The sequence below is a fragment of the Maylandia zebra genome, linkage group LG3 (assembly GCF_041146795.1).
Source record: "Maylandia zebra isolate NMK-2024a linkage group LG3, Mzebra_GT3a, whole genome shotgun sequence".
In the NCBI taxonomy this organism is placed as follows: Eukaryota; Metazoa; Chordata; class Actinopteri; order Cichliformes; family Cichlidae; genus Maylandia; species Maylandia zebra.
Window position 1 is genome coordinate 62,121,696 of NC_135169.1, and position 24,893 is coordinate 62,146,588.

Consider the following 24,893-nt stretch of genomic DNA (forward strand, 5'->3'; position numbering starts at 1 on the left):
AGGACCACTTTGTACAGAATGGTGTACGTCAGTTTAATGCTGGGTGGTGCTGCAATAGTAACTATCCTCGGTCAGAAGGAGAGGCTGACATACAGGGATTAGATTACCAAAGGTGGAGTTTATTGGTGGTCAGATGGGAGGTATGGCATACAGTTGGAGGATATGGAGCGGTGATATGGTGTGGTTTCTATGATTAAGAACAGGGTATACATTACAACATGAATACGGATTAAAGATTAAGGAAACTGGCAACAAATTCCTCCACTACAAACCAGTCTGATACCACTTCTTGCAGTGTTCACATTTACTAAGGCACTACCCAAAAGGCACCACAAGAGGGCACTCCAACACAAGAGATGACCTATTTACACTGATGCGCTTAGGAAACAGTCAGCCCCCTACCTAGCCACTACGTAATACAGTGATATTACAGTATACAAATTCACACCAATTAGCAGAGGGAACAAACAAAGCTGTAACAAGCCCAAACAATCAAATAACTGGGCTGCCATAGATATCGCTTACTAGCACATATGCTAAAGGTAACTAAATCCAATACACCCAAGTAGCAGGGTAAACATCTTAAGCATGGAACATTAACTCACGTTTATGTGACGCACACCATTCCCAACAAATACAGGATAGGCTATTCGCTTCCCTTCCCAGCAGCTCTCTCCTCAATCATTAACCCAGGAACGAACGAAGACCATCTATCTCAGAAGTCCCATGAATCCCATCACTGCCCAGAGGCTGCTGCGTAATGTAGTTCACACTAACACAGGCTTTTCTACACACACTTTGTCTAATAAACTTACATCTTTCATTCCTTATACAGATTGTGGAGCTGTGATTTGTCAGAGATCAGCTGTGATTATCTGGCAGCAGCACTGAAGTCCAACCCCTCCCATCTGAGAGAGCTGGACCTGAGTGACAACAACAACCTGCAGGATTCAGGAGTGAAGCATCTGTGGGGTTTTCTGGAGAGTCCAGGATGTGGACTTGAAACTCTGAGGTCAGTCAGCATGTTTTAGTTGTGCTGAGATGAATATGATGTGAAAGTTGTGCTGACACTAAACTGCAGACGTCAGGCTGATATTATACTGATCCACACTGAGGATCTTCATGGTAAAGTCTGTTTTCTCCTTCTCTGGTCAGTGTTGGGGAGTAACAGAATACATGTACCGTTGTTACGTATTTAAAATATAAAATATGAGTAACTGTATTCCATTACAGTTACCTTTTAAAAAGGATGTATTTAGAATACAGTTACTTTGTTGAAATAAATGGATTACACGGCGATACTTTGCTGTTTCATATTGTCGCGGGTCAGGACTGTTTGGGTTTTGTTTGACAGCTATGTTCTGTTGTTCCAGGCGGCAGCGTTACAGTTGCCATGGTTACAGGGTGACGCTCTCTCTCTGCGTGTTTCCTGGGTGAGAGAGCGCCTTTTTGTTGTTGTTGTTGTGCTAAGCCAATAGGCAGAATGCTACAGGTATAGCTCTAAAGAATGTAGCATCATGGGCAGTGTAGTCCGTGCTGCAGGGAGAATGGATTGCCATACTCGTTATGTGTCTGTGAGCGCGAGGAGTGAGAAAAAGGTGAGTGGAAAAGTACGAGTTGTCATCGAGCAGAAACGGGAGCTGGAAGCATGTAAATATAATAATAACCACTGCAGCCAAGAAGTGTGCCTGACGAGCCCAGTTGTAAGTACACTATTAAGACTCAACTGTACACTGTGTTCATGTTTTCCTTCGAAACAATAAGTTCCTTTGGAGCAGCCTTTCAGCGCCTCTCTTTGTCTATAGCAAGCAAAGATGACCCATACAACAAAGTAAAGCTATTTTTCAGCTACAAGCCCAACACAGAACCCGTATTAGTCAGAGGTCCCTTTACTACGGGTTTGGAGCCGCGGACCTTCAGTAACAGTAATAAATCACAGCAAGAGCACATTCACGTAGTTGTAAAAAGCATGATAATATATTAAGTAATCCAAAGTATTCAGAATACGTTACCCTCATTAAGTAACGTAACGGAATACTCTCCAACTCTTCATTCCACCTTAAAGTCTGTCTGACACTGAAATCCAAAGCAAAATGTGCGTTTGCTTTACAAACAGCAGTCCAACACAAACATACACACATCATCCAAAACACAGTCCAACATCCAAATCTCCCCCACTGCCAGCATGAATGATGGGAAAGAGAAGGAGAAACACTCTGACATTCAGGGTTAGAATGAGTTTCATGAAGCAGACTGTGAATATCAAAGCTGCATTAGAAAGCTTACATGAATGAATGAGTGGACAGAAGTGGACAGAGATCATCTGAAGCACTTCAAAGGCTTTAAATCAGTTTTCTGTGGAATGAAGCTAACAGCAGGCTAATAAGATGCTGACCAATAGGTTCCTATTAAAGGTTGTAATTTGTATATTAACCCTAGAACACTATCGCTATGAATAGGAACATGATGACTAATGCTGGGTGATTTTACCCGATATGATGTGACCGACAAAAAGTACTTGTCATCAAAATATGACAACACATGACAAATTAGAGTGGTCTTCTTTCAACTGTGCCTTGTCTAACAAAATGAAAAGAAAAGTGTCAGGGGGAGACCCTAAAATAATGTTCCAAAATTAAATAAAATTAGGAATTCAAGAACAAAAAAATTCCTGAACAAAAAAATAATGACGCTGGAAAGTTGGTCTTTGGTCCACCCATTTCCGGGACATTTGAGATTTCTCTGATCTGAGCTGCAGGAGAGAGAAATCATGTAAATGTATTTGCTCAGCTGAAAATCACCCAGCGATAGTGTTCTAGGGTTAAAAAGTGATTTGGCCCAGCAGGGATCAGCTTACAGGTAGAATACAGCTGCTGGATGGGATTGGCATGTCATAGCTATCTACCAAACTGCTCACTGGGGGATTTCAGGCCATCTATGGATCATTTTTGCTAACTGTTTATTCAGCTTAGGCTCACAGGGCTGCAGCCTGTACCCTAGCTGTCATAGCTGTCAAGAGGTGTGGTCCACCTGCACAGGTGAGCAGTCCATCACAGGGCCAACAGAGAGAGACAGAGAAGCACTCTCTCACATCCACACCTACAGCCAATTTAGAAGCACCAATGAACCTAAGCAGCATTTCATTGGACTGTGGGAGAACATCCAACCTCCACAGAAAGGCCAACAAGCTTCAACCTACAACCTTCTTGCTTTAAAGTACTAGTGCTCACCATTTTTCCCCATCCATCCATCCATCCATTTTCAACCGCTTATCCGAGGCCGGGTCGCGGGGGCAGCAGCCTAAGCAAAGAGGCCCAGACCTCCCTCTCCCCAGCCACCTCCTCCAGCTTGTCTGGGGGAATACCAAGGCGTTCCCAGGCCAGCCGAGAGATATAATCTCTCCAGCGTGTCCTGGGTCTTCCCCGGGGCCTCCTCCCGGTGGGACATGCCTGGAACACCTCACCCAGGAGGCGCCCAGGGGGCATCCTTGTCAGATGCCCGAACCACCTCAGCTGACTCCTTTCGATGTGGAGCAGCAGCGGCTCTACTCTGAGCCCCTCCCGGATGGCCGAACTTCTCACCCTATCTCTAAGGGAGAGGCCAGCCACCCTTCGGAGGAAGCTCATTTCCGCCGCTTGTATCCGCGATCTCGTTCTTTCGGTCACTACCCACAGCTCGTGGCCATAGGTGAGGGTAGGGACATAGATCGACCGGTAAATTGAGAGCTTCGCTTTTACACTCAGCTCCCTCTTCACCACGACGGACCGGTGCAGCGTCCGCATTACAGCAGCTGCAGCCCCAATCCGTCTGTCAATCTCCGGCTCCCTTCTCCCATCACTCGCGAACAAGACCCCGAGATACTTGAACTCCTCCACTTGGGGTAGGAACTCATCCCCGACCCGGAGAGGGCACTCCACCCTTTTCCGGCTGAGAACCATGGCCTCAGATTTGGAGGTGCTGATCCTCATTCCCGCTGCTTCACACTCGGCTGCGAACCGTTCCAGTGCGAGCTGGAGGCCCTCACCTGATGAAGCCAACAGAACCACATCATCCGCAAAAATCAGAGATGAGATTCTGAGGCCACCAAAGCGAAAGCCCTCCGCCACTTGGCTGCGCCTAGAAATCCTGTCCATAAAAATTATGAACAGAACAGGAGACAAAGGGCAGCCCTGGCGGAGCCCATCACCCACCGGGAACGAGTCCGACTTATTGCCGGCAATGCGAACCAAGCTCTTGCAACGGTTGTATAGGGATCGAATGGCCCGTAGCAATGGGCCAGACACCCCATACTCCCGCAGCACCTCCCACAGGACACCCCGAGGGACACGGTCGAATGCCTTCTCCAAGTCCACAAAACACATGTAGACTGGTTGGGCAAACTCCCATGCGCCCTCAAGTACCCTCGAGAGGATAAAGAGCTGGTCCAGTGTTCCGCGACCAGGACGAAAACCGCATTGTTCCTCCTGTATCCGAGGTTCGACTAGCGGACGAACTCTCCTTTCCAGCACCCTGGCATAGACTTTCCCAGGGAGGCTGAGGAGTGTGACCCCCTGTAGTTGGAACACACCCTCCGATCCCCCTTCTTAAAGATGGGGACCACCACCCCGGTCTGCCAGTCCACAGGTACTGCCCCTAATCTCCACGCAACATTGCAAAGGCGTGTCAACCAGGACAGCCCTACAACGTCCAGAGCCTTCAGGAACTCGGGGCGGACCTCGTCAACACCAGGGGCTCTGCCACCAAGGAGTTGTTTAACTGCCTCAGTGACCTCGCCCCCGGAAATTGGCGGGTCATTCCCCTCATCCCCATTTCAGCCCAAATCCTGCATCTTCCTGTTTCTGACTCCAGGCCAGCTCCACTAACACTTTCTCATCAGACACTGCCACTTAGTGGAGGAAGTCTTAGTTCCATTTGAAGCTTCAGATTACAGTTAGTTCCTTTACAAAGAGGTGGAGGTGGTGGGGCCACAGCACCATCATCACTGAGTGCCATAGGACACTTAACCTTTGTTTCCATATGCTGGGAACTTCCTGTTGTTCCAAGGAGGACTGGAAAATGTGTGAAAATCTCCCAGTCAGTTCCTCACAGCACACTTCAATCATTTCTCTCCCACAGCATCAGGACCAGGGCTTTTTCTCTCTTTGCTCCCACTAAGAGATTTCCACACAGACACCTCATCATTGCGACTCTCAGAGCTACCAGCCCTTTGCTACAATCACAAAGCACTTCATTGAAATCAATGATATCAAAGCTGGAATCAAATGAGTCCAAGTCTTCTGCTGATTCAGCATCACATTCATCTTTGCTCCTTCTTCTGCATCCCCACCATGGACTTCATTCCTTTCCAAGCCAGCCTTGAGTGTCCTTTATTCAGCTCATCCTCTGCTTTACTTTTACACCTGGTTTTAGCTGCTTTATCTCTCTTTCAACAAGTTTCTGTCCCTCAATCTTTTTCTTCTCTCCCTCATAACAAGACAGCTTCTTCTGCCTGAGAACATGTTGGAGTGATTTACTGATCCAGGGCTGCTTATTGGAGAAAATACTTCCTGTTTCCAAAGTAATCCCCATTTTTCCCAGAAAGAAATTTAAGTAGAAATCCATGATCTAAGTGAGAACACGAGCCTTTAAAAAGTCCCAGTGGGTGCAGTCAAAGCAGTCTCTCAGTTCCAGTATCGAGTCTTTGGTCCAGACTGGAACAACTGTGTGCCCAGTTTGAGCTCTCTTCAGTCCTGTGACCTGACAGACCCAGAGGGGCCATCACATCACATTTAGAAGCTCCCCTAATGGAGCCACAACACATGTCCAACACTTAGTCTGTCTTGTTGGACCAACTGGAAGAAATGATTCAAGGACTTAGTCACAGAACAGAGATTCAAATCTCCAAAATCCAACTGGCTGCATCAGGACATATAGACTGAACCTCTGCACTGTTTCCTGTTTGAAGCTGCTTCCTGTTGGCTTCAGCTGTTTGGAGTTTCCATTTTCTAAACTTCTACATTCTGAACCTTCTTCAGCTCTGAACAGATTAGTAAGCAATAGTAGCAATTGTAGAAAATTGTAAAATTAAAAATTCTACTGAATGTGATGGTATAGACATGGTTGTAATTAAAAAGACTTTAGATTGTATAAGTATTCCTCTTTGCTATATTTTTAATCTTTCGTTACAATCAGGAGTATTTCCTGATCGAATGAAAGTGGCAAAAGTTGATACCCTTATATAAATCAGGAGATAAGCATAGTTTTAACAATTACAGGCCAGTGTCTCTTTTGTCACAGTTTTCAAAAGTCCTCGAAAAACTTTTTGGGCAAAGACTTGATAGTTTTATTGAAAAATATCAACTAATAAATTAAAATCAATTTGGATTTTGTAAAAATAGATCAACGGCATTAGCATTGTTGACTTTCATTGACGATATTTCATCTGCAACCAATAATAATAAATATACAGTTGGGGTATTTGTTGTTTTAAAAAAAGCTTTTAATACATTACAACATTGTATTTTGATTTCTAAATTGTATAATTATGGTGTGAGAGGAGTGGCATTGACTTGGTTAAGGAGCTATTTAGAAAATAGGTCGCATTATATACATTATCTCGGTAACACCTCTGAAAGATTGAAGATTGTATGTGGCGTTCCTGAAGGTTCTATTTTGGGACCTAAACTTTTTAATTTATATATTAATGATATCTGTGACGTATCAAAAAGATTAAATTCTATTTTATTTGCAGATGACATAAATTTTTATTGCTCTGGAGAGAATTTGAAAGATTTGGTTGAAATTATGACTTCTGAGATGTTAAGATTAAAAATATGGTTTGATAAAAATAAATTATCTTTGAATCTGACAAAAATGAAACTCATGATATTTGGCAATCGTGTAAAGGAGGATGAAGTCATTATGTCCATTGATGGAGAATTGATTGATAGAGTTACTGAATTTCGTTTTTTGGGTGTAATGGTAGATGAAAATTTGACGTGGAAATCACATATTGAGTATATTAGAAAGAAGATGGTTAAAAACATTTATATTTTGGGAAATGAAAGAGATTTATTAGACTATAAAACAATGCGCATTTTATATTTTTCATTGTTTTTCTCATATTTTAGTTACTGTATTGAAGTTTGGGGGAATACATATGAGAATACTATAAAACCTCTGAACTTATTACAGAAGAAAGTGATGCGAATGATTCATAATGTTAAATATAGAGAACATACAAATAAATTATTTATAAAATCGAAATTATTAAAATTAGGAGATTTAGTGAAATTACAGGACACTATTAATTATGTTTAAGGCTAAAAATAATATTTTGCCCTTTAAGTTACAAAGAGCATTTTTATTGTGCTCAAGGGGAGAAGATAGCAGAAGGAAATTTTATTTTAAGCATCAGTTAGCTAGGACTACACAAAGATTAATGAGTCCAACGGTTAGGGGTATACGACTGTGGAACTCACTTCATTATAATTTAAAGAATTGTATAAATTTACATTGTTTTAAAAAGTGTTACATGCTTAAAATGATAACTCAATATGAAGAATGTGAATGAAATTGGAGTTCATTGAAAAAGGATCATTATAATTTTTTGTTTTATTTATTTTAATTTTATTTTTCTCCTTGTTACTATGTGGAGTGGTATATTCTGATTGTAAATTTGTTGTTTGGTTTTGGTTAGGACCGGAGATAAATGTTAATGTTAGTTTGTTCCCTGATTTTTGGTGCCCACTTGTAATATAAATTGGATTGTAGATAGGAGGCAGGGTTTAATAAGAATATTTTCTTCTTCCTGCTCCTTTTCACACATGCTTGTAGTGCTTTTTGATAGAAAGTGTGGTTGGTTTGTTTGAATTGTTGTACCAGTGTGAAATAAATAAATAAATAAATAAATGAAATGAAATGAAATTATGAAACACTGAATGATTTCAAGCTTACACTTTGTCTAATAAACTTACATCTTTCATTCTTTATACAGATTGTGGAGCTGTGGTTTGTCAGAGATCAGCTGTGATTATCTGGCAGCAGCACTGAAGTCCAACCCCTCCCATCTGAGAGAGCTGCACCTGTCGGGAAACAACCTGCAGGATCCAGATGTGAAGCAGCTGTCTGATCTTCAGCAGAGTCCAGACTACAGACTGGAGACTCTGCTGTAAGTAGAGTGATGGAGTGAGTGGGTGGTGCTGTCAGCAGTATTGTACTAAACACAGTCAGTATGAAACAAAGATCCAGTGTTTCCTGTAAAGCTGCAGCTTCTCAGTGAAGCTGTGAGAGGAGAATGGTGACAGGCTTCAGGATTAGACACAGACACTTCCTGTTTCTGACCTTTATGGTCACCATAGTAACGGCTGACACGCTCTGATCAAACACTGTCAACAGCCAATCAGCTCTCTGAACAAAGGAGCACGCAGACCAATGACTGCATTCATTTCCAAGTTTAAAGCAGTGAAGAACACAGTCTGTAGGTGAGGAAGAATTTAGTTAGAACAGATGTTTAGATGGAATTTCTCCAGTTAACAGCTGGAACCGTCCATCTGGATTGTTGGGCTTGTTGTTGGGGTTCCTACAGAGCTCAGAGTGGACACACCAAGGTTCTTCTAATGAATGAAAGTCCAAACTCAAACTAGGAGGGAAAAACATTTTCATCAACTTCAATAAAAATCCAAAGATTAGAAAAAGTGAAGTAACAATGAGTCCTAGTACAGTCCCAGCACTGAAGTCCCTGCTGCTCTTTATACTGGATGTGCTGCATCACTGACTGACAGCTGATGAAGAGTCTCTGGAAACACTCGTTTATCTCCTCTGCTCTTCCTTCTTCTCTCTGCAGGTGGAGCTGATGATGGTAAACAGGACGGTGTGTGTGCTGAGAGAGGAGGAGCTGTGTCCTGATGATCCAGAGAGGTTGAAGCAGCAGCAGCTTGTGTGTAGAGACGCTCTGACTGGGCCATGTTACTGGGAGGTGGAGAGGAGAGCTTCATCCAGCAGTGACTGACAGAGGAATGAGAAGAAGTGCAGATGACTGTCAGTGCTGCAGAGTGAACTGCTCTGAGAACAGCTCCACTGTCAGACACAATGTAGAGTCCAGCATCATCCCTGTGTGTCCCTCTGGATCTGACAGAGGATCATCAGTGTATCTGGACTGCTCTGCTGCTGCTCTGTCCGTCTACAGTCTCTGCACAGTCTCTGTCTGACTCTGGCTTCAGACCCTCCTGGATCAAACTCACCTGGAAAGACTTTCAAACATCACTCAATAGATTTGAATACAGAATATATTTGATATATACTGTAGATGTACTGTAGAGTTGCAGTTTGTCACTTGTAAATACAGTCTGTGAGCAGCTATGAGCTGAAAGATCTTTCTAGAAACACGAAATGTTTTCACTCTTCTGTTGCTTTTTCATATATTTCCACAACATTAATATTGATCCCACCTGTCTCACCTGTTTCATGCTTTTATACATAATAACAGGACACGTGTGATCTGAGCGTTGCTGTGGTTGCTGTGCTGCACGTCATTTAGATAACAGAGACATCTAGTGGTTCAGAGTGAGAACTGCAGGAGGTGTAGCTGTGTTTTAGCATGGAAAGCTTTTTTATTTTTATCTTTTAGGCGCAGATACAAATATGACAAGTATCAGTGTAAGATACAAAAGGTCACATCAGTCAGCAGAGGGAACAGTGATCACACAGCAATGTAAGAATAGAAACATAACAGTGAATCTGGACATGTATACAGATGGAAGCAAACAAACAGGATGTAACACTACATTAAAGCCACAAATGAGAAGAAAACAAAGCCAAAGGAAAATATATTTGATCTCAGGAATCTAAATCAGATGCTTTAGAGCAGGGGTCAGCAACCCTGGAGGAGGAGAGACCCGAGGCGGCCGCCGGTCCGAGTGTCAGGTAAACTGAACTTCAGGTAAGAAGTTATGACCTGCAGTCTATCTGGGTCAGATATAAACCAAGTTTAGGTGGAGTTTCCTTTCCTTGTGCTGACTTTTTACAGTCAGTTACAATAACTCGTACTGCGTACTAGCTAGCATGACGGAGTTTCTATACAGCTGGGTGGTGCTATGATGTTACTGATGGTGAACTTTACAGTGGCTTGCAAAAGTCTTCGGCCCCCTTGAACTTCCCACATTTTGTCACATTACAGCCACAAACATGAATCGATCTTATTGGAATTCCACGTGAAATGCTGCTCCCCTCTTGTGGCTAAAGTGTAATTATGTTATTGTTATTAGGGAAAACATTTGAGAGTAACATGCCAAACAAGTCAGCACTTTGGGTTTAGCTTAAGAAATCCTAATTTTTATGTCATCAGTTATAGTTGCATGTATTCATTATCATAATTTAACATTTAAAAATGAAGTCTTAAATTTATTTTGAGTAAATTAGCAATAATTTTATGGTTGTATTAAATAAATACATCACTAATGAATTAATTATTTCAGTAATTAATTAAAAAATGTACATAATCAATTAAAGAAATGTATTAATAATGAATTATCCATCAATTTCATTAAAAATATTTCAATATTTGTTCATATACAATTCAAATTAATTAATTACATATTTATTCAATTATTGGTTTGTTTTCTATTTTAATTATTATACTGACACATTTAATGAACTATTTAATGATGTATTTATTTAATTCACGTTGCTACTCCTGTATGGAGGACCACAAGAGCCACACGCATCGAAATAAAGAATTCTGTGCTTAAATAATGAATTGTAGAATAAATTCTGCATTTGTAAATTCATTTTTGAATTCAAATTTAATAAACTGATTTTTGAAATGCTTTTAAAAATTGCATTTCAAAAACATTTTTGAATTTCAATTTATTAAACTGCATTTCACAATCCTTTCTCCAATTGCACTTTAATAAACTGCATTTCAAAATCCTTTTTCCAATTGCACTTTAATAAACTGCATTTCACAATCCTTTATCCAATTGCAATTTAATCAACTGCATTTCACAATCCTTTTTCCAATTGCAATTTAATAAACTGCATTTCAAAATCCTTTAACCCTTTCCTGTTCGCTCAGGGATTAACTTCTGAATTAGCTGCTGGATTAGCTGTTGAATTAGCTTTTGGATTAACAACTTCATTTTAAAAATCGTGCGGCTATTCAAATTAGCCACACGTGGGATGTAGGGAGCTCTCTGATTGGTTGGACAGACACAAGCTGTCTGCTTGGATTTCTCTAGCTCATAGCTTTGCCCTGCTAAGAAGCCTGTGTGCTTGTACAAAGGCCGTTCAGCCTCAGGATTTACACTCGGCTTGACACGGATATGTAAAGAATGAAGGGACCCTGCAGCGAAACGGAGAGCCAACCTCTGACTGAGTGCTTGTTTACTCAGTCTGACCACCTGTGAAGGTAACGTGCTAATGTGGCTAACGCTACCATCACCGCACGTTGCCCCGTTATTTTAAGGTCATCTTAGCTTATGTAAGTTTTACGTCGCAGCTGAAAGAGCTAGCTATGTGTTTTGTAAGCTGCTGTGCTCTTCACAAATAAAGCTGGAAGCAGCTCAGACTAGTAGAACTAGCACTGAGGCCTGTTACATTTATACAGTATTAGAGCAATGGCTGCAACCTACAGCCTTTAAACTAGCGATTAAAATGCTGACAGTAAACTCGTCAGTCCAGATGTTACTACATTAGTTTGTGGTACTTAGTGTTAAAACAACTGAGACAGGCTGATTAAAATAACAGCTGTCAGTTCTCTCATTCCTGTGATTTTATCTCAGAGAGAGATGGACTCTGCACCCCTGCTTCGCGATGAGGAGGTCAGTTCCTCGGACTGTCAAAGTCGGCACGGTGGCGGGGACTCTGCTGCACGAGCTGAAGACATCATCCGTCTTGATGTTGCAGGCAATCAGCAGACGTTGAATGGAAGGAATGAAACGAGGTGTGAGAAGTTTTTTCCTGATGCTGTAATAGTTGTCAGAGTAAAAGTCATCCTCCAAGATTTGCAGACACTCATGTTGTCTCTGGCTGGGATGATCGCTCTTACAGCCGTTGCATTCCTCGGTGCGGTACTTGTTGATCACCAAGTTGACTAGATGATACACCGCAGTTTTCACAGCATCGATGAATAAAGAAGATGCCCAGCCGTCCAGCTCGTCGGCCAACACGTTCTCACTCCCAACTCGTCAAACGTGTGACGCATGGTCAGGCTCCCTCTGCTTCACTTATCGACGCGCAGGGTATCCCCCTCGCGTCGAGAATTGACGTGCAGGGTAGGGCTGGGCGATATATCGAGTTTTTTAAAAATATCGATATATTTTTATACGAGATATAAGATGTGACAGTATCCTTTATATCGATATATACGTTATAATTATAGTTGTGGAGCCGTAAGTTTGCCTCTCTTTCGTCCACTTTTGTCTCTACGCAACGTTACTCCGCCTCGCCTCTCCTTCACTGAACACAACTCCCCCTCCTCCCCCATAGCTTCACCTGTAGGCAGCGACAAGATGAACACGGCAAATCTCCGTTAACGAGTTACTGCGCATCGCTCCGTGCGTGGGGCTGGACGGCGTCAACGTGCTAACGAGCTAACCACGCTAATGAGCTAACCACGCTAACGCCATGCAGCCCACAGGAGCTGCACGGCCTAAAATCCGTTCATTTTCTCAAAAGTTGACAGCGCGCCTTATGTATGAATTCTGGTTGTGCTTGATGACCACGAACCAATTTCATGTGGAACACAGCGCTCAGCAATCTGTCAAAAAATGTTTTAGTACAACTTTGGTAAGCTACGGAGCTGCACCGCTTGATGGATTGTCGGAGCATTACGGCTACCGAGGAGCCTCGCGGAGTGATACGCACTGTGCTTCAACGTAATATTACCGTATTGTGTGTGTATAAGGACCATAAATGGCACCTGAAGCGGATTTCAAACTCCAGGCTATCAGTCACGCAGTAGAAGTTGGGAACAGAGCAGCTGTGAAATCTTTGTTATTATGCTCAGCGTCTGTTAGTTTACATTTTGACTGCACAATTTTGAGCTTTTTGTTATGGACAAAAAGAACATAGTTTTCTTTTATTTATGGACCATGATTATTTAATAAATGCTCATAATTTATTTTTGAGTAGTTTTTTTCATGTACATCTATGCTGTATGTTAATAAAAGTGCCTGTGTGACATCTGGGACACAGCTTTGACTAAGAACTCTCTTTTTGTTCTTACTTTATGGCTTTAAAAAAATATCGAGATATATATCTTATATCGCCATCCAGCTAAAAAATATCGAGATATGAATTTTGGGTCATATCGCCCAGCCCTAGTGCAGGGTCCTCTGATTGAATACTATAGAGCTCCCTAAACATTGCTTATTGACGACAAGAGATTGCCGCGGAAGAGCCTGTTGTCCGTATATTTATATATTTCCGAAATCACATTGTAGTGACGTATACAGAACACAATAAATTACATAATGTAAACAACTACCTGAGAAACAGGTAGAACGATACTTTTGTATCGTTTATTGTGTGGATGCTTTAAGCATCCACACAATTGAGTTCCTGTTTCTCTTTATTCTTTATACTTTATTGTGTGGATGCTTTAAGGCATCCACACTATTGTTTTCCTGTTTCTCTTTTTGTGTGGATGCTTTAGGCATCCACACTATTTAGTTCCTGTTTCTCTTTATTCTTTATACTTTATTATTGTGTGGATGCTTTAAGCATCCACACTATTGAGTTCCTTCTTGGTGTTTCCGTACACTTTTTGCCGTGGATCTACTTCCACAATTTTCAGCCGATTTTCACGGTTCAAATTTTAAACTATTCTGCTATTTCTGCTAATGACGGCTATGTCTTTTGGTATTTTTCACTATTATACTTTTTAAAATATTAAGCTTTTTTCCTTTAATTTGAAATGAATGGGAAACTTCTGCAATTCTGCTAAAATTTGCTTGTTTTTGAAAGTTAACTACTTCCTCATATTTTCACGTAGAACAACCATTCAAACTTTAAAATGTTCTCAAATTATTGGGCTATTCAGGTATGAATCAGCTTTTTCAAATCTTTTACCGTTTTACCGTTTTGATTTGCGTTTTCTACTAATATTTTTCTGATTGTCCCAAATGGTATTTTTATTTCTGTATGCCATTATTGTAATCTTTGATCTTATGTTTGCAAAAATATTCAAATGTTTTACTTTTCAACTACTGTGTTTCTACTTTCTAAACTTTCTGCCACTCTTTGGAATTTCAATAACATTTTTTATGTTTGTTTTATCTCTGACCGCAGTATCTTGTGCATTTATTACCTAAATGTTGTTTGTGTGTTTTTGTTTTCTTGGTTTTTTTGGGTTGTTTTTTTTTTTTTTTTTTTGCCATTTTTACATTTCAACAGCTGTACAAAGTCTGCAATTTTACCTTGGTTTTGTTCCACATTTGTTTATCTGCTGGTTGTTTTTTTTTTCCTTTTCTAATGTTTCTGGTAATTTTTCACAGTTGAACAACAAGTAGCTTTGAGTTTACTTCAGCGTTTTCAGCTATTTTCTGCTGACAGTTTCGCTTAATTATTACATATCTGCAAAATTATAGCACTTCTGCTGAATTATATTTTTTCTGCTAGGTTACACTACTTCTGCTATGTTATGTTTTGCTAAATTATTACATTTCTGCTAAGTCTTACCTTCTGGTAAACTACAATATTTCTAATATGTCTAAATTGTTATGTTTCTTCAAAGTTATTGCATTTCTGCTAAGTTATTAAATTTTTGTTAACTTGATATGGTTGTGCAAAGTTATTAAAATTTCAACACCTTTTCAAATACTGACTTTGATTTCTTCAGATTCTTTAGCTATTTTCAGCTGTTTTAAGCAGACAGCTTCAGCTTTAAAGCATTCACACTGCATTGTCGCAGGAAATGCAAATCTTTCTAGTTGTGTGGATGCTTTAAGCATCCACACTAATGAGTTCCTCTTGGGACTTCCGTACACTTTTTGGCACTTAACTACTTCCGCAATTTTCAGCCGATTTTCACCGTTCAAATTTTAAACTATTCTGCTATTTCTGCTAATGTGTGCTATGTCTTTTGGTATTTTTGCTATTATACTTTTTAAAATATTAAGCTTAATTTGTCCCATTGAAATGAATGGGAAACTTCTGCAATTCTGCTAAACTTTGCTTGTTTTTGAAACTTAACTACTTCCTCATATTTTCACGTAGAACAACCATTCAAACTTTAAAATGTTCTCAAATTATTGGGCTATTCAGGTATAAATCAGCTTTTTCAAATCTTTTACTGTTTTACTTTTATGCCTCTTAAAATTTTCAGTTGCAAAATTGTGATTTTTCACAAAATACATGCGTTGTTAGGGTTGCTATGCACTTTGCTTCCAGTGTGCCACTGAAGGTTTCGCAGTCTTCTCTTCATGTCTGAACAACTTCTTGCTACTTGCTCAAATTTCACTCAACTTCCCCAAATTATACATCAAAGCGTAGGTATTTTTGCTGGCTTTCTGAAAATGTCACTATCATTGTTGTGGGATTTATAGAATTTTGGCAAATCTCCTCAGACCAACAGAAAGTTGGAAAACTCTCCATAGAAAGTCAATGGAGAGTTTGTTCAAAATCACCGCTTGATTTCTGTAATGAGAGGCATTTTCAAATCGTCATATCTCCTTAACGAAGCAAAGTTAAGACATGAGGCTTGTCCCAGTATATCTTCAGACACTCCTGACACTCACAATTCAAGAATTTCTTTCTCACCTATTACCGTTCTGAAATGAGTTAGACTTGTTTGAGGGTAGGAAATTCTTCCTTCCCTCAGATTTCTTCAGATTTCAAACTCTGGAAATGAACCACTTTTTTCTCTCATCATATCTTTTTAATGGATTTCCACAGAGACCTGAAAATTTCCATGATTTTTCACCAAAGCCTGCTGTCTCTTACGGTGAAAGAATGATATCGATACTCCAAATAGATTTAAAGTTAGAAAGCGTTGTTTGAGGGCAAGTCAAGGCAGTTTTTGCTTTGCTCTACTCAGTTATGGTGCATTAGAAGTCAAATATCTTTAATAATTCATATGTTATTGATAAATTGTCAACACTTTAAGATTCCCCAATCTCTTCTGAACAAAACAGTTTAAGAATGACCGTTCTAGCCCCTACGGTTAGGAAATTATGGTCATTTGTTTGAGTGAAGTTGTCACTATGAGAAATAGACTGCAAAAATCCTGTGTCTCTCTGTGCTGCGTGCACCTGTTTTGGCGGGAAAAAGTGCACAGCCTCTCTGATTGGTATGGATTGACATGGCGCTATACCTGGGCTCCGGGGACATTTTGACTTTTTGCTGTGTATTCATGTGTCCCCCTAAAACATGACTTGTAAATGCATTTTGTCTAAATGCAAGTGTCTAAATAATAATTGTGTGTGTGTGTGTGTGTGTGTGTGTGTGTGTGTGTGTGTGTGTGTGTGTATGTGTTTGTGTGACAGAGAGAGAGAGAGAGAGAGAGAGAGAGAGAGAGAGAGAAAGCCTTTTTATGGGATGATCTCATTGTAAGATTCAAATTCAATATATTTAGACTGGTTGACTGAATTGGATCTTGTGTGTGTGTCTCTTTGTGCATGTGTGTTTCCATATGTGTCCATATTTGTGATTGTGTGGCTGTTATAGATTTTTTTGCTGATTTTTTTCATTTAACAAGTATATTTGAGGGACCCTCAGCATGTTCAGAATTTTTTCAGCTGTCCATTTTGCTTTTCCAATTTTTCTGTTTAAGTTATTACTATTGTGCTAAATCATACTATTTCTGCTATTTTATAAGATTTGTGCTAAATATAGTATTTTTGATTAATTATAATTTTTCTACCAAATCATAGTACAGTATTTGTGCTTTTTATAGGATTTTTATAGGATATTTATATTGCTTAATATAGTATTTCTGCTTTTTATAGGATTTGTGCTTAATATAGTATTTCTGCTAAATTATAGTATTTATGCTTTTTATAGTATTTGTGCTAAAATATAGTATTTCTACTAAATGTAGTATTTATGCTTAATCATACTATTTCTATATATTTCTGCCAGGTCCCCAGGCAGCAAATCCTCTGTGAGGACTGAGACATTCAAATTTTCAAATCAGGGCCTGCACGGCTTCCCAGCCAATCACATATGTGGGCTGAGGCATTCAAATTTGCATATCCGATTGTTCAGTCTGACGTCACTAGCCGTGTCTGGGTCTAAACTCCGCTGCAGGTCCATATATCAAACGATCACTATGGCATTACTGAGAGTTGAAAAACTGTCTAAAGTCTTTCATCTTTAATAAAATGATCAGCGTTCTGCTCTACCAGGTGTAACAATTGAATTTAACATCCAGGCATCCATGAAAACGGAATTTATGACATTTAACGGAGTTAGAAGTTAGCAGGGAGTTAGCTCGCTAGCTTCTATCTAAATACAATATAGCATGTCCTGACTGCGGGGTTTTGGAAACAAATTAAAACGTACAGCTCTGCTATCACTTCCAGCATAAATGAAGACAGAAAACTAAACAGCAGTGACGTTTGTAGGGTTACTGAAGTTGGGCTAGCTGGTATATAATGATGTGCTACGTGACCGCTAGTGACACAGCTATGTTAGCATAATATAAACAAGCTAACTTTTTTCCACTTGATAAAAGTTAACGTGAGTGTTTTGGTGGTCAGGAACAAATGTAATCCCATGGCAGGATGCTGTAAAAGGACCAAACTTCAGCCAGGAGAACAACTGAGATAATCTATCCACAATACGAGGTTAGTCATTCATATACTGCTGCATGGGCTGGGCTGTAGTTACATCCTAAGGTTTTAAAAACTGAGCTTAAATAAATGATTAGTGGTAATAAAAGCCGAGGGAGGTCAACAGGGATCACTGACTGTTTTAGGAGCTTTTTGAGATCAAATAGAAGAAAATACATAACATTAAACATGTTAACAACACAAAAGCCATATTAAACGCACACTACTTTAGACCCAGAAGTAGGATTCGTCGCGTCATCACTGAACAACCGGATTGGGGCCTTCATGGCTTCTAAGCCAGCCAATCATATCTGAGGGCTGAGGAATTCAAACCACAAATCAGGGCCTGCACGGCTTCCCAGCCAGCCAATCATATATGTGGGCTGAGACATTCAAATTTGCATATTGGGGAATTTGTGGCTTCTAAGTCAACAAGTCATCCATGTCATATATCTCTAAAAATCCATATTTTAATGATAAATTGTCAACACTTGAAGATTCTCCAATCTCTTCTGAACAAAACGGTGTAAGAATGATCGTTCTAGCCCCTACGGTTAGGAAATGATGGTCATTTGTTTGAGTGAAGTTGTCACTATGAGAAATAGACTGCAAAAAATCCTGCGTCTCTCTGTGCTGCGTGCACCTGTTTTGGCGGGAAAAGGTGCACAGCCTCTCTGATTGGTGGATTCAAATTCAGCAGCTCCCAGGCTACTTGACTGAAAACTTGCTTCTCTCTCCCTGTGTGTGTGTGTGTGTGTGTGTGTGTGTTTGTGTGTGTGTGTGTGTGTGTGTGTGTGAGTGCGTCTATGTGGTATGGATTGACATTTGACCTGCGCTGTACCTGGGCTCCGGGGACATTTCGACTTTTTGCTGTGTATTCATGTGTCCCCCTAAAACATGACTTGTAAATGCATTTTTAAGTGTCTAAATAATAATTTTTTCTACTTCTTATGAGGTCATTATTTATCTTTTGACCTGTATTTGCTTAAACTGTAGTGTAAATTCATTTATTAAACTATAATTAAAAGATTTTCTGATTTTCTTAAAAGTCCACCTATACCCCTCACCTGATTTTTGTGTATTCCAGTGTATTGCACAGCGATGTTTCGAGTTAGAGTGGATGTGTGTAGGTACTGCAATTTAATACACATTTTCAATACACACGGCCGGAAGTCATTGTGATTGGTAGGCTATATATATAGGCGGTACCTACAGGAAACGGCGCCACAACTTTCGCGCGCGTGCCCTTTAACAAGTGTATGTCGACGGCAATACGAAGACGGATTAAAAACACAAAGGTAAGCCTTTTTTAATGTAAAATGCACCATGACTTTAATACTATATGAAATTATAGGTGCACAGGCCTATATTAAACTGGTTTAATTTATGCTTTATGGACTGTTAGTGAGTCTTTGAAGAAGTAAAACGGCCCCAGCGTTTGTCATTGAGTAAATAAAATAGGGCTGACGACTAACCGCGTCAACGCGATAAAGCGGGCTAACCCGTGTTAGGATTTACTCGGTGTTAAAGCATTATTGTGGCTTAAACGTGTTAATGCCGACATCGCGACTAACGCGATTAACAATTAAACCAGCGCAGTCTGAGTCAAAATCCCTGATGTCGCTGTTAGCTAATTTCGGGCAGTTTGTCCAATGTCTGTCATTCTGCTGACAGCCCTAAAATAAAAGCAAGGGTATAAGTGTATTTAGTCGTGTATTTATTTATATGCCTGAAGAAAAAACTTCTTACAGTTTTGATGCCTAAGCTTTCTCAGTACTTGTATCACTCTCTGCAGTCGCCATTACAGAAATGTCACATGTCGCCATTTTGAGTACTAGGCCTTTAACATTTTAAAAGAAGGCATAAATTAGCACTATGAATAAGTCAGCTGTGTTTATGCTGTAAACTACACTACTGCTAGTTCTGCTACTACTGATGATGATGACAATGATGACGATAATCGTAATACTTTATATGCTTTGGTAATACAGCCAATCGTACAGGAGAACATGCGAAGGAGACGCATTCCTCCACAGGAGGATGCAGTCTGTCATGTTTCTGCTGGAAGGGACAAACTGGGACTTGATATCCACTACATAAATGCCTTCAAAGGTAAGTTGGTCTTTAGTTTGGATTAGATTTGGAGTTTGTCACTTTGTCTTTTGTCACTCACTTGGTATGCCTCTGCAATTCAGGTCGGGGCATTTTCACGACTGTTCCATTCCAAAAAGGAGACTTTCTTTTGGAATACAGAGGTAAACTCATAACAAAAGAAGAATGTGAGCGGAGACACAGAGTTTATCATGACAGCCTGAAGGTGTTCATGTTTGAATTCAAGTTTGATGGAAAACTCTGGTGGTGCGTATTATATCAGTGTAGTTTGATTAAGATTAAATGACACATTGCTTTTGATTTATGAAAAAAAAAGCTTCCTAACTAACTAGTTAAGCTAATACTTTTTTGCCTAACCCCACAGTGTGGATGCATCTCAAGAAGATGGGTCATTAGGCAGACTTGTCAACGACAACCACATCAGTCCAAGTGCTAAGATGAAAATATTAAATATCAATGGAAAGCCCCATCTATGCTTATTTGCAAGCAGAGACATAAGTCCAGGCGAAGAAATAGACTATAATTATGGTGACTCGGATTGGCTCTGGAGATGCAAGGTATTTCTACAATTGTACTTTTTGGAACTGATAAATTGCATACCCTAAGCCATTTTTACATTTGTACCTACTCAAATTGGCTTAACGTGACTTAGGGCATCTAGTTTTTCACTGAAATTGAGTATCACCTACTGTGCCTGGGGTAACTATAGCAATGCAGCCGAGCATCCAGTGATATAAATGCCACAGCAAGCATGGACGTCAAGGTGACAAAATGCCTGCTGCTCAGTCTATACTTTAGTGTTCAATTCAGGGATCACGCTGTTAATTTTGGTCGCTATTTCAAACATTTCAGAGTTTCAAAAATGATGGCTTGGATTTTCACGAAGGAGGCGCACTCATAACTTATCGAGTGACACCATTGACCAGCCACCTGGTGGCATTCAGTCTATGTCAAATTTTCTGATCACTTTGGATCACTTGGAACCTTGGTGCAGTAGTTACTGAAAAACTACATGGTACTATAACCTACTGGAAAAACAGGGGTAGGTACTAATGGAAAACAGGCAATTGTGATGGCTGCCACATCAAAGCCCTCTAAAAGCACTAAAAAAATATCAGCAGGTATGCAGAAATAAAAAATGGCTTTCGGTTTCTAAATTTTAACAGTGATTGATGTTTAATGTGATTCTACACAGCAAAATCTCCAGTGTTAAATTAACACTGGAGAGTGTCTATAAGGGTCCACACCTCTGAGTGTTAAATACAACACTGTTGAGTGTTAAATTAACACTTTTGACAGTGTTATATGTTTAAAAGTAACCTAGTCAGTTTTGAAGATTAACAATGGCTAACACTGAGCAGTGCTGATTTTCTAACACTGGAAAATAACTCAAAATGTTAGAAATATTCCAGTGTTAGAAAATCAGCACTGCTCAGTGTTAGTCTTTGTTAATCTTCAAAACTGACTAGGTTACTTTTAAACATATAACACTGTCAAAAGTGTTAATTCAACACTCAACAGTGTTGTGTGGACCCATATAGACACTCTCTAGTGTTAATTTAACACTGGAGATTTTGCTGTGTAGCCTCTTTAGTTAGATTCATTTTAAATTTTGTCCCTTGAAGATAAATGGGCCCTAGTGACAGTTCGTTGCTGCTACAGGTGATTGTTTTACTCCTTTAGCAATGGCTTAAAAAATAAAGAAATCACACTGACTATTTGTCTCTTAATCATAGGGCCTTAAATTCTCTATACATGACAGTGAATATTTTAAAGACAATAGCTTGAAACTTATCTTTCTCATACAGTTTATTTAATGTTTCAAAAGCCTCTTCAAAAATGCACTGTATATTCATTCTCTATCTGTTACACACGAAGACTGAGACCAGCCAGATTCAGAAGACTGTGAGCTGCCTAAAGCCGCAACCAAACAGCTTTCCAAACAATGATCTGGACCTGAAACATCCAGAGCCTGAAAGGGTAAATATAATCCAATGTACCACTTAATGAACTAATAATTTAATCTATCATCATTCTTTATGGATGCTGTGTGTGTGTGTGTTTGGCAGTCACCTGGGTGTGATGTGATTTACATGGACCGTGGCTTGTAGGTCCTTTTCATTGTTTCAAAGTGCAAGTCTGGATAACATCTGAGTGTGTGTGTGTGTGTGTGTTAACCACCCAAATGTGACTTAGGAGGACCACACTGTTATTGGGGGACTCCGTCAAAGTTTGCTTCATGGTGACATCACTCTGGTTTTAGGAGGGGTCTTCTCGTATGTCTTGACAGTTTGACCTACAGCATGCAGAGCTGACTGCATGTGCTTTGTTTCTATGTTGAAATTTTTTGAAACTCAGGCTTGAACATTAAGATAGATAGTACTATACAACTTCTTAACTTGTTTTAGGCACTTTTTACTGCTGTAATGCATGGGCTCTCTCTGGCTGTGTACTCTGGCTTCTTCCCACAGTCCAAAGATGTAGCTTATGGGGTTAGGTTAACTGGTGATTCAAAACTGCCCTTTGGTGTGAATGCAAATGCTTGTCCTTCCATGTTAGACTGGCGATCTGTCCAGGTTGTACTGCCCTATGGTAGCTGGTATAGGCCCCAAAACTGCTACCCCACAATCCTGATAAGGATAAGTGGAAGAGGATGGATGATTGCAAAGGAATCAGTTGTTAATTATTGTAGCCAGTATTTTTTTCAGAAGAAAACATTTCTTGAGTGGAAAGCCCCCCCCCCCCCCCCCCCACACACACACACACATGCAAATTAAAGACAGAAGCACAGGACTGCCCAGTACAGTTGCAAGAAGAGCACTTGGTCTAATCTTTGTGCCATCTTTTCTTTGTTGCAGGATCTTGATGAAGAAATGCCTCAGCAAGGCTCAGAAGCCATGCATTCTTCTTCAGTGCAAGATTTTGAAGAGGTAACATTGACCTAGGACAGATTTTAATGAATGTTTCTCATGCACGATGTGTACCTTACGCTATTTGCCGATAGTGAAATGGTCTATTCATCCTCTTGAGTGATGCATTTTTAGTAACTGTCAGATTACTGTTCTTTTGTCTTCATTCTCTATCTGTTACACACGAAGACTGAGACCAGCCAGATTCAGAAGACTGTGAGCTGCCTAAAGCCGCAACCAAACAGCTTTCCAAACAATGATCTGGACCTGAAACATCCAGAGCCTGAAAGGGTAAATATAATCCAGTGTACCACTTAATGAACTAATAATTTAATCTATCATCATTCTTTATGGATGCCGTGTGTGTGTGTGTTTGGCAGTCACCTGGGTGTGATGTGATTTACATGGACCGTGGCTTGTAGGTCCTTTTCATTGTTTCAAAGTGCAAGTCTGGATAACATCTGAGTGTGTGTGTGTGTGTGTGTGTTAACCACCCAAATGTGACTTAGGAGGACCACACTGTTATTGGGGGACTCCGTCAAAGTTTGCTTCATGGTGACATCACTCTGGTTTTAGGAGGGGTCTTCTCGTATGTCTTGACAGTTTGACCTACAGCATGCAGAGCTGACTGCATGTGCTTTGTTTCTATGTTGAAATTTTTTGAAACTCAGGCTTGAACATTAAGATAGATAGTACTATACAACTTCTTAACTTGTTTTAGGCACTTTTTACTGCTGTAATGCATGGGCTCTCTCTGGCTGTGTACTCTGGCTTCTTCCCACAGTCCAAAGATGTAGCTTATGGGGTTAGGTTAACTGGTGATTCAAAACTGCCCTTTGGTGTGAATGCAAATGCTTGTCCTTCCATGTTAGACTGGCGATCTGTCCAGGTTGTACTGCCCTATGGTAGCTGGTATAGGCCCCAAAACTGCTACCCCACAATCCTGATAAGGATAAGTGGAAGAGGATGGATGATTGCAAAGGAATCAGTTGTTAATTATTGTAGCCAGTATTTTTTTCAGAAGAAAACATTTCTTGAGTGGAAAGCCCCCCCCCCCCCCCCCCACACACACACACACACACATGCAAATTAAAGACAGAAGCACAGGACTGCCCAGTACAGTTGCAAGAAGAGCACTTGGTCTAATCTTTGTGCCATCTTTTCTTTGTTGCAGGATCTTGATGAAGAAATGCCTCAGCAAGGCTCAGAAGCCATGCATTCTTCTTCAGTGCAAGATTTTGAAGAGGTAACATTGACCTAGGACAGATTTTAATGAATGTTTCTCATGCACGATGTGTACCTTACGCTATTTGCCGATAGTGAAATGGTCTATTCATCCTCTTGAGTGATGCATTTTTAGTAACTGTCAGATTACTGTTCTTTTGTCTTCATTCTCTATCTGTTACACACGAAGACTGAGACCAGCCAGATTCAGAAGACTGTGAGCTGCCTAAAGCCACAACCAAACAGCTTTCCAAACAATGATCTGGACCTGAAACATCCAGAGCCTGAAAGGGTAAATATAATCCAGTGTACCACTTAATGAACTAATAATTTAATCTATCATCATTCTTTATGGATGCTGTGTGTGTGTGTGTTTGGCAGTCACCTGGGTGTGATGTGATTTACATGGACCGTGGCTTGTAGGTCCTTTTCATTGTTTCAAAGTGCAAGTCTGGATAACATCTGAGTGTGTGTGTGTGTGTGTGTGTTAACCACCCAAATGTGACTTAGGAGGACCACACTGTTATTGGGGGACTCCGTCAAAGTTTGCTTCATGGTGACATCACTCTGGTTTTAGGAGGGGTCTTCTCGTATGTCTTGACAGTTTGACCTACAGCATGCAGAGCTGACTGCATGTGCTTTGTTTCTATGTTGAAATTTTTTGAAACTCAGGCTTGAACATTAAGATAGATAGTACTATACAACTTCTTAACTTGTTTTAGGCACTTTTTACTGCTGTAATGCATGGGCTCTCTCTGGCTGTGTACTCTGGCTTCTTCCCACAGTCCAAAGATGTAGCTTATGGGGTTAGGTTAACTGGTGATTCAAAACTGCCCTTTGGTGTGAATGCAAATGCTTGTCCTTCCATGTTAGACTGGCGATCTGTCCAGGTTGTACT

At 40.2% G+C, this 24,893-nt stretch overlaps 2 protein-coding genes and 1 long non-coding RNA gene across 5 annotated transcripts in view; 2 read left to right on the plus strand and 1 right to left on the minus strand.

Annotated features, from left to right (window-relative positions):
- The window catches only part of LOC143416885 (protein NLRC3-like), a 127,189-nt gene extending 117,435 nt beyond the window's left edge, over nucleotides 1-9,754 (plus strand). For 2 of the 3 annotated variants that reach the window (XM_076882534.1, XM_076882535.1), the window contains exons 9-11: nucleotides 836-1,012; nucleotides 7,976-8,149; nucleotides 8,825-9,754. In XM_076882534.1, coding sequence (XP_076738649.1) covers nucleotides 836-1,012; nucleotides 7,976-8,149; nucleotides 8,825-8,834 — 361 coding nt within the window. In that variant the 3' untranslated portion in view covers nucleotides 8,835-9,754. The remainder of the gene's footprint in view (nucleotides 1-835; nucleotides 1,013-7,975; nucleotides 8,150-8,824) is intronic. The other variant, XM_076882536.1, reaches the window with a different exon arrangement.
- Nucleotides 1-24,893, minus strand: part of LOC112432493 (NACHT, LRR and PYD domains-containing protein 12-like) — a 773,783-nt gene that overhangs the window by 270,047 nt on the left and 478,843 nt on the right. The gene's annotated exons all lie outside the window — the stretch shown is intronic.
- LOC143416903 (uncharacterized) lies at nucleotides 19,786-21,837 on the plus strand. Its single transcript, XR_013097151.1, has 4 exons — nucleotides 19,786-19,862; nucleotides 19,946-20,108; nucleotides 20,227-20,419; nucleotides 21,741-21,837. It is a non-coding gene; the product is annotated as an uncharacterized LOC143416903 (long non-coding RNA).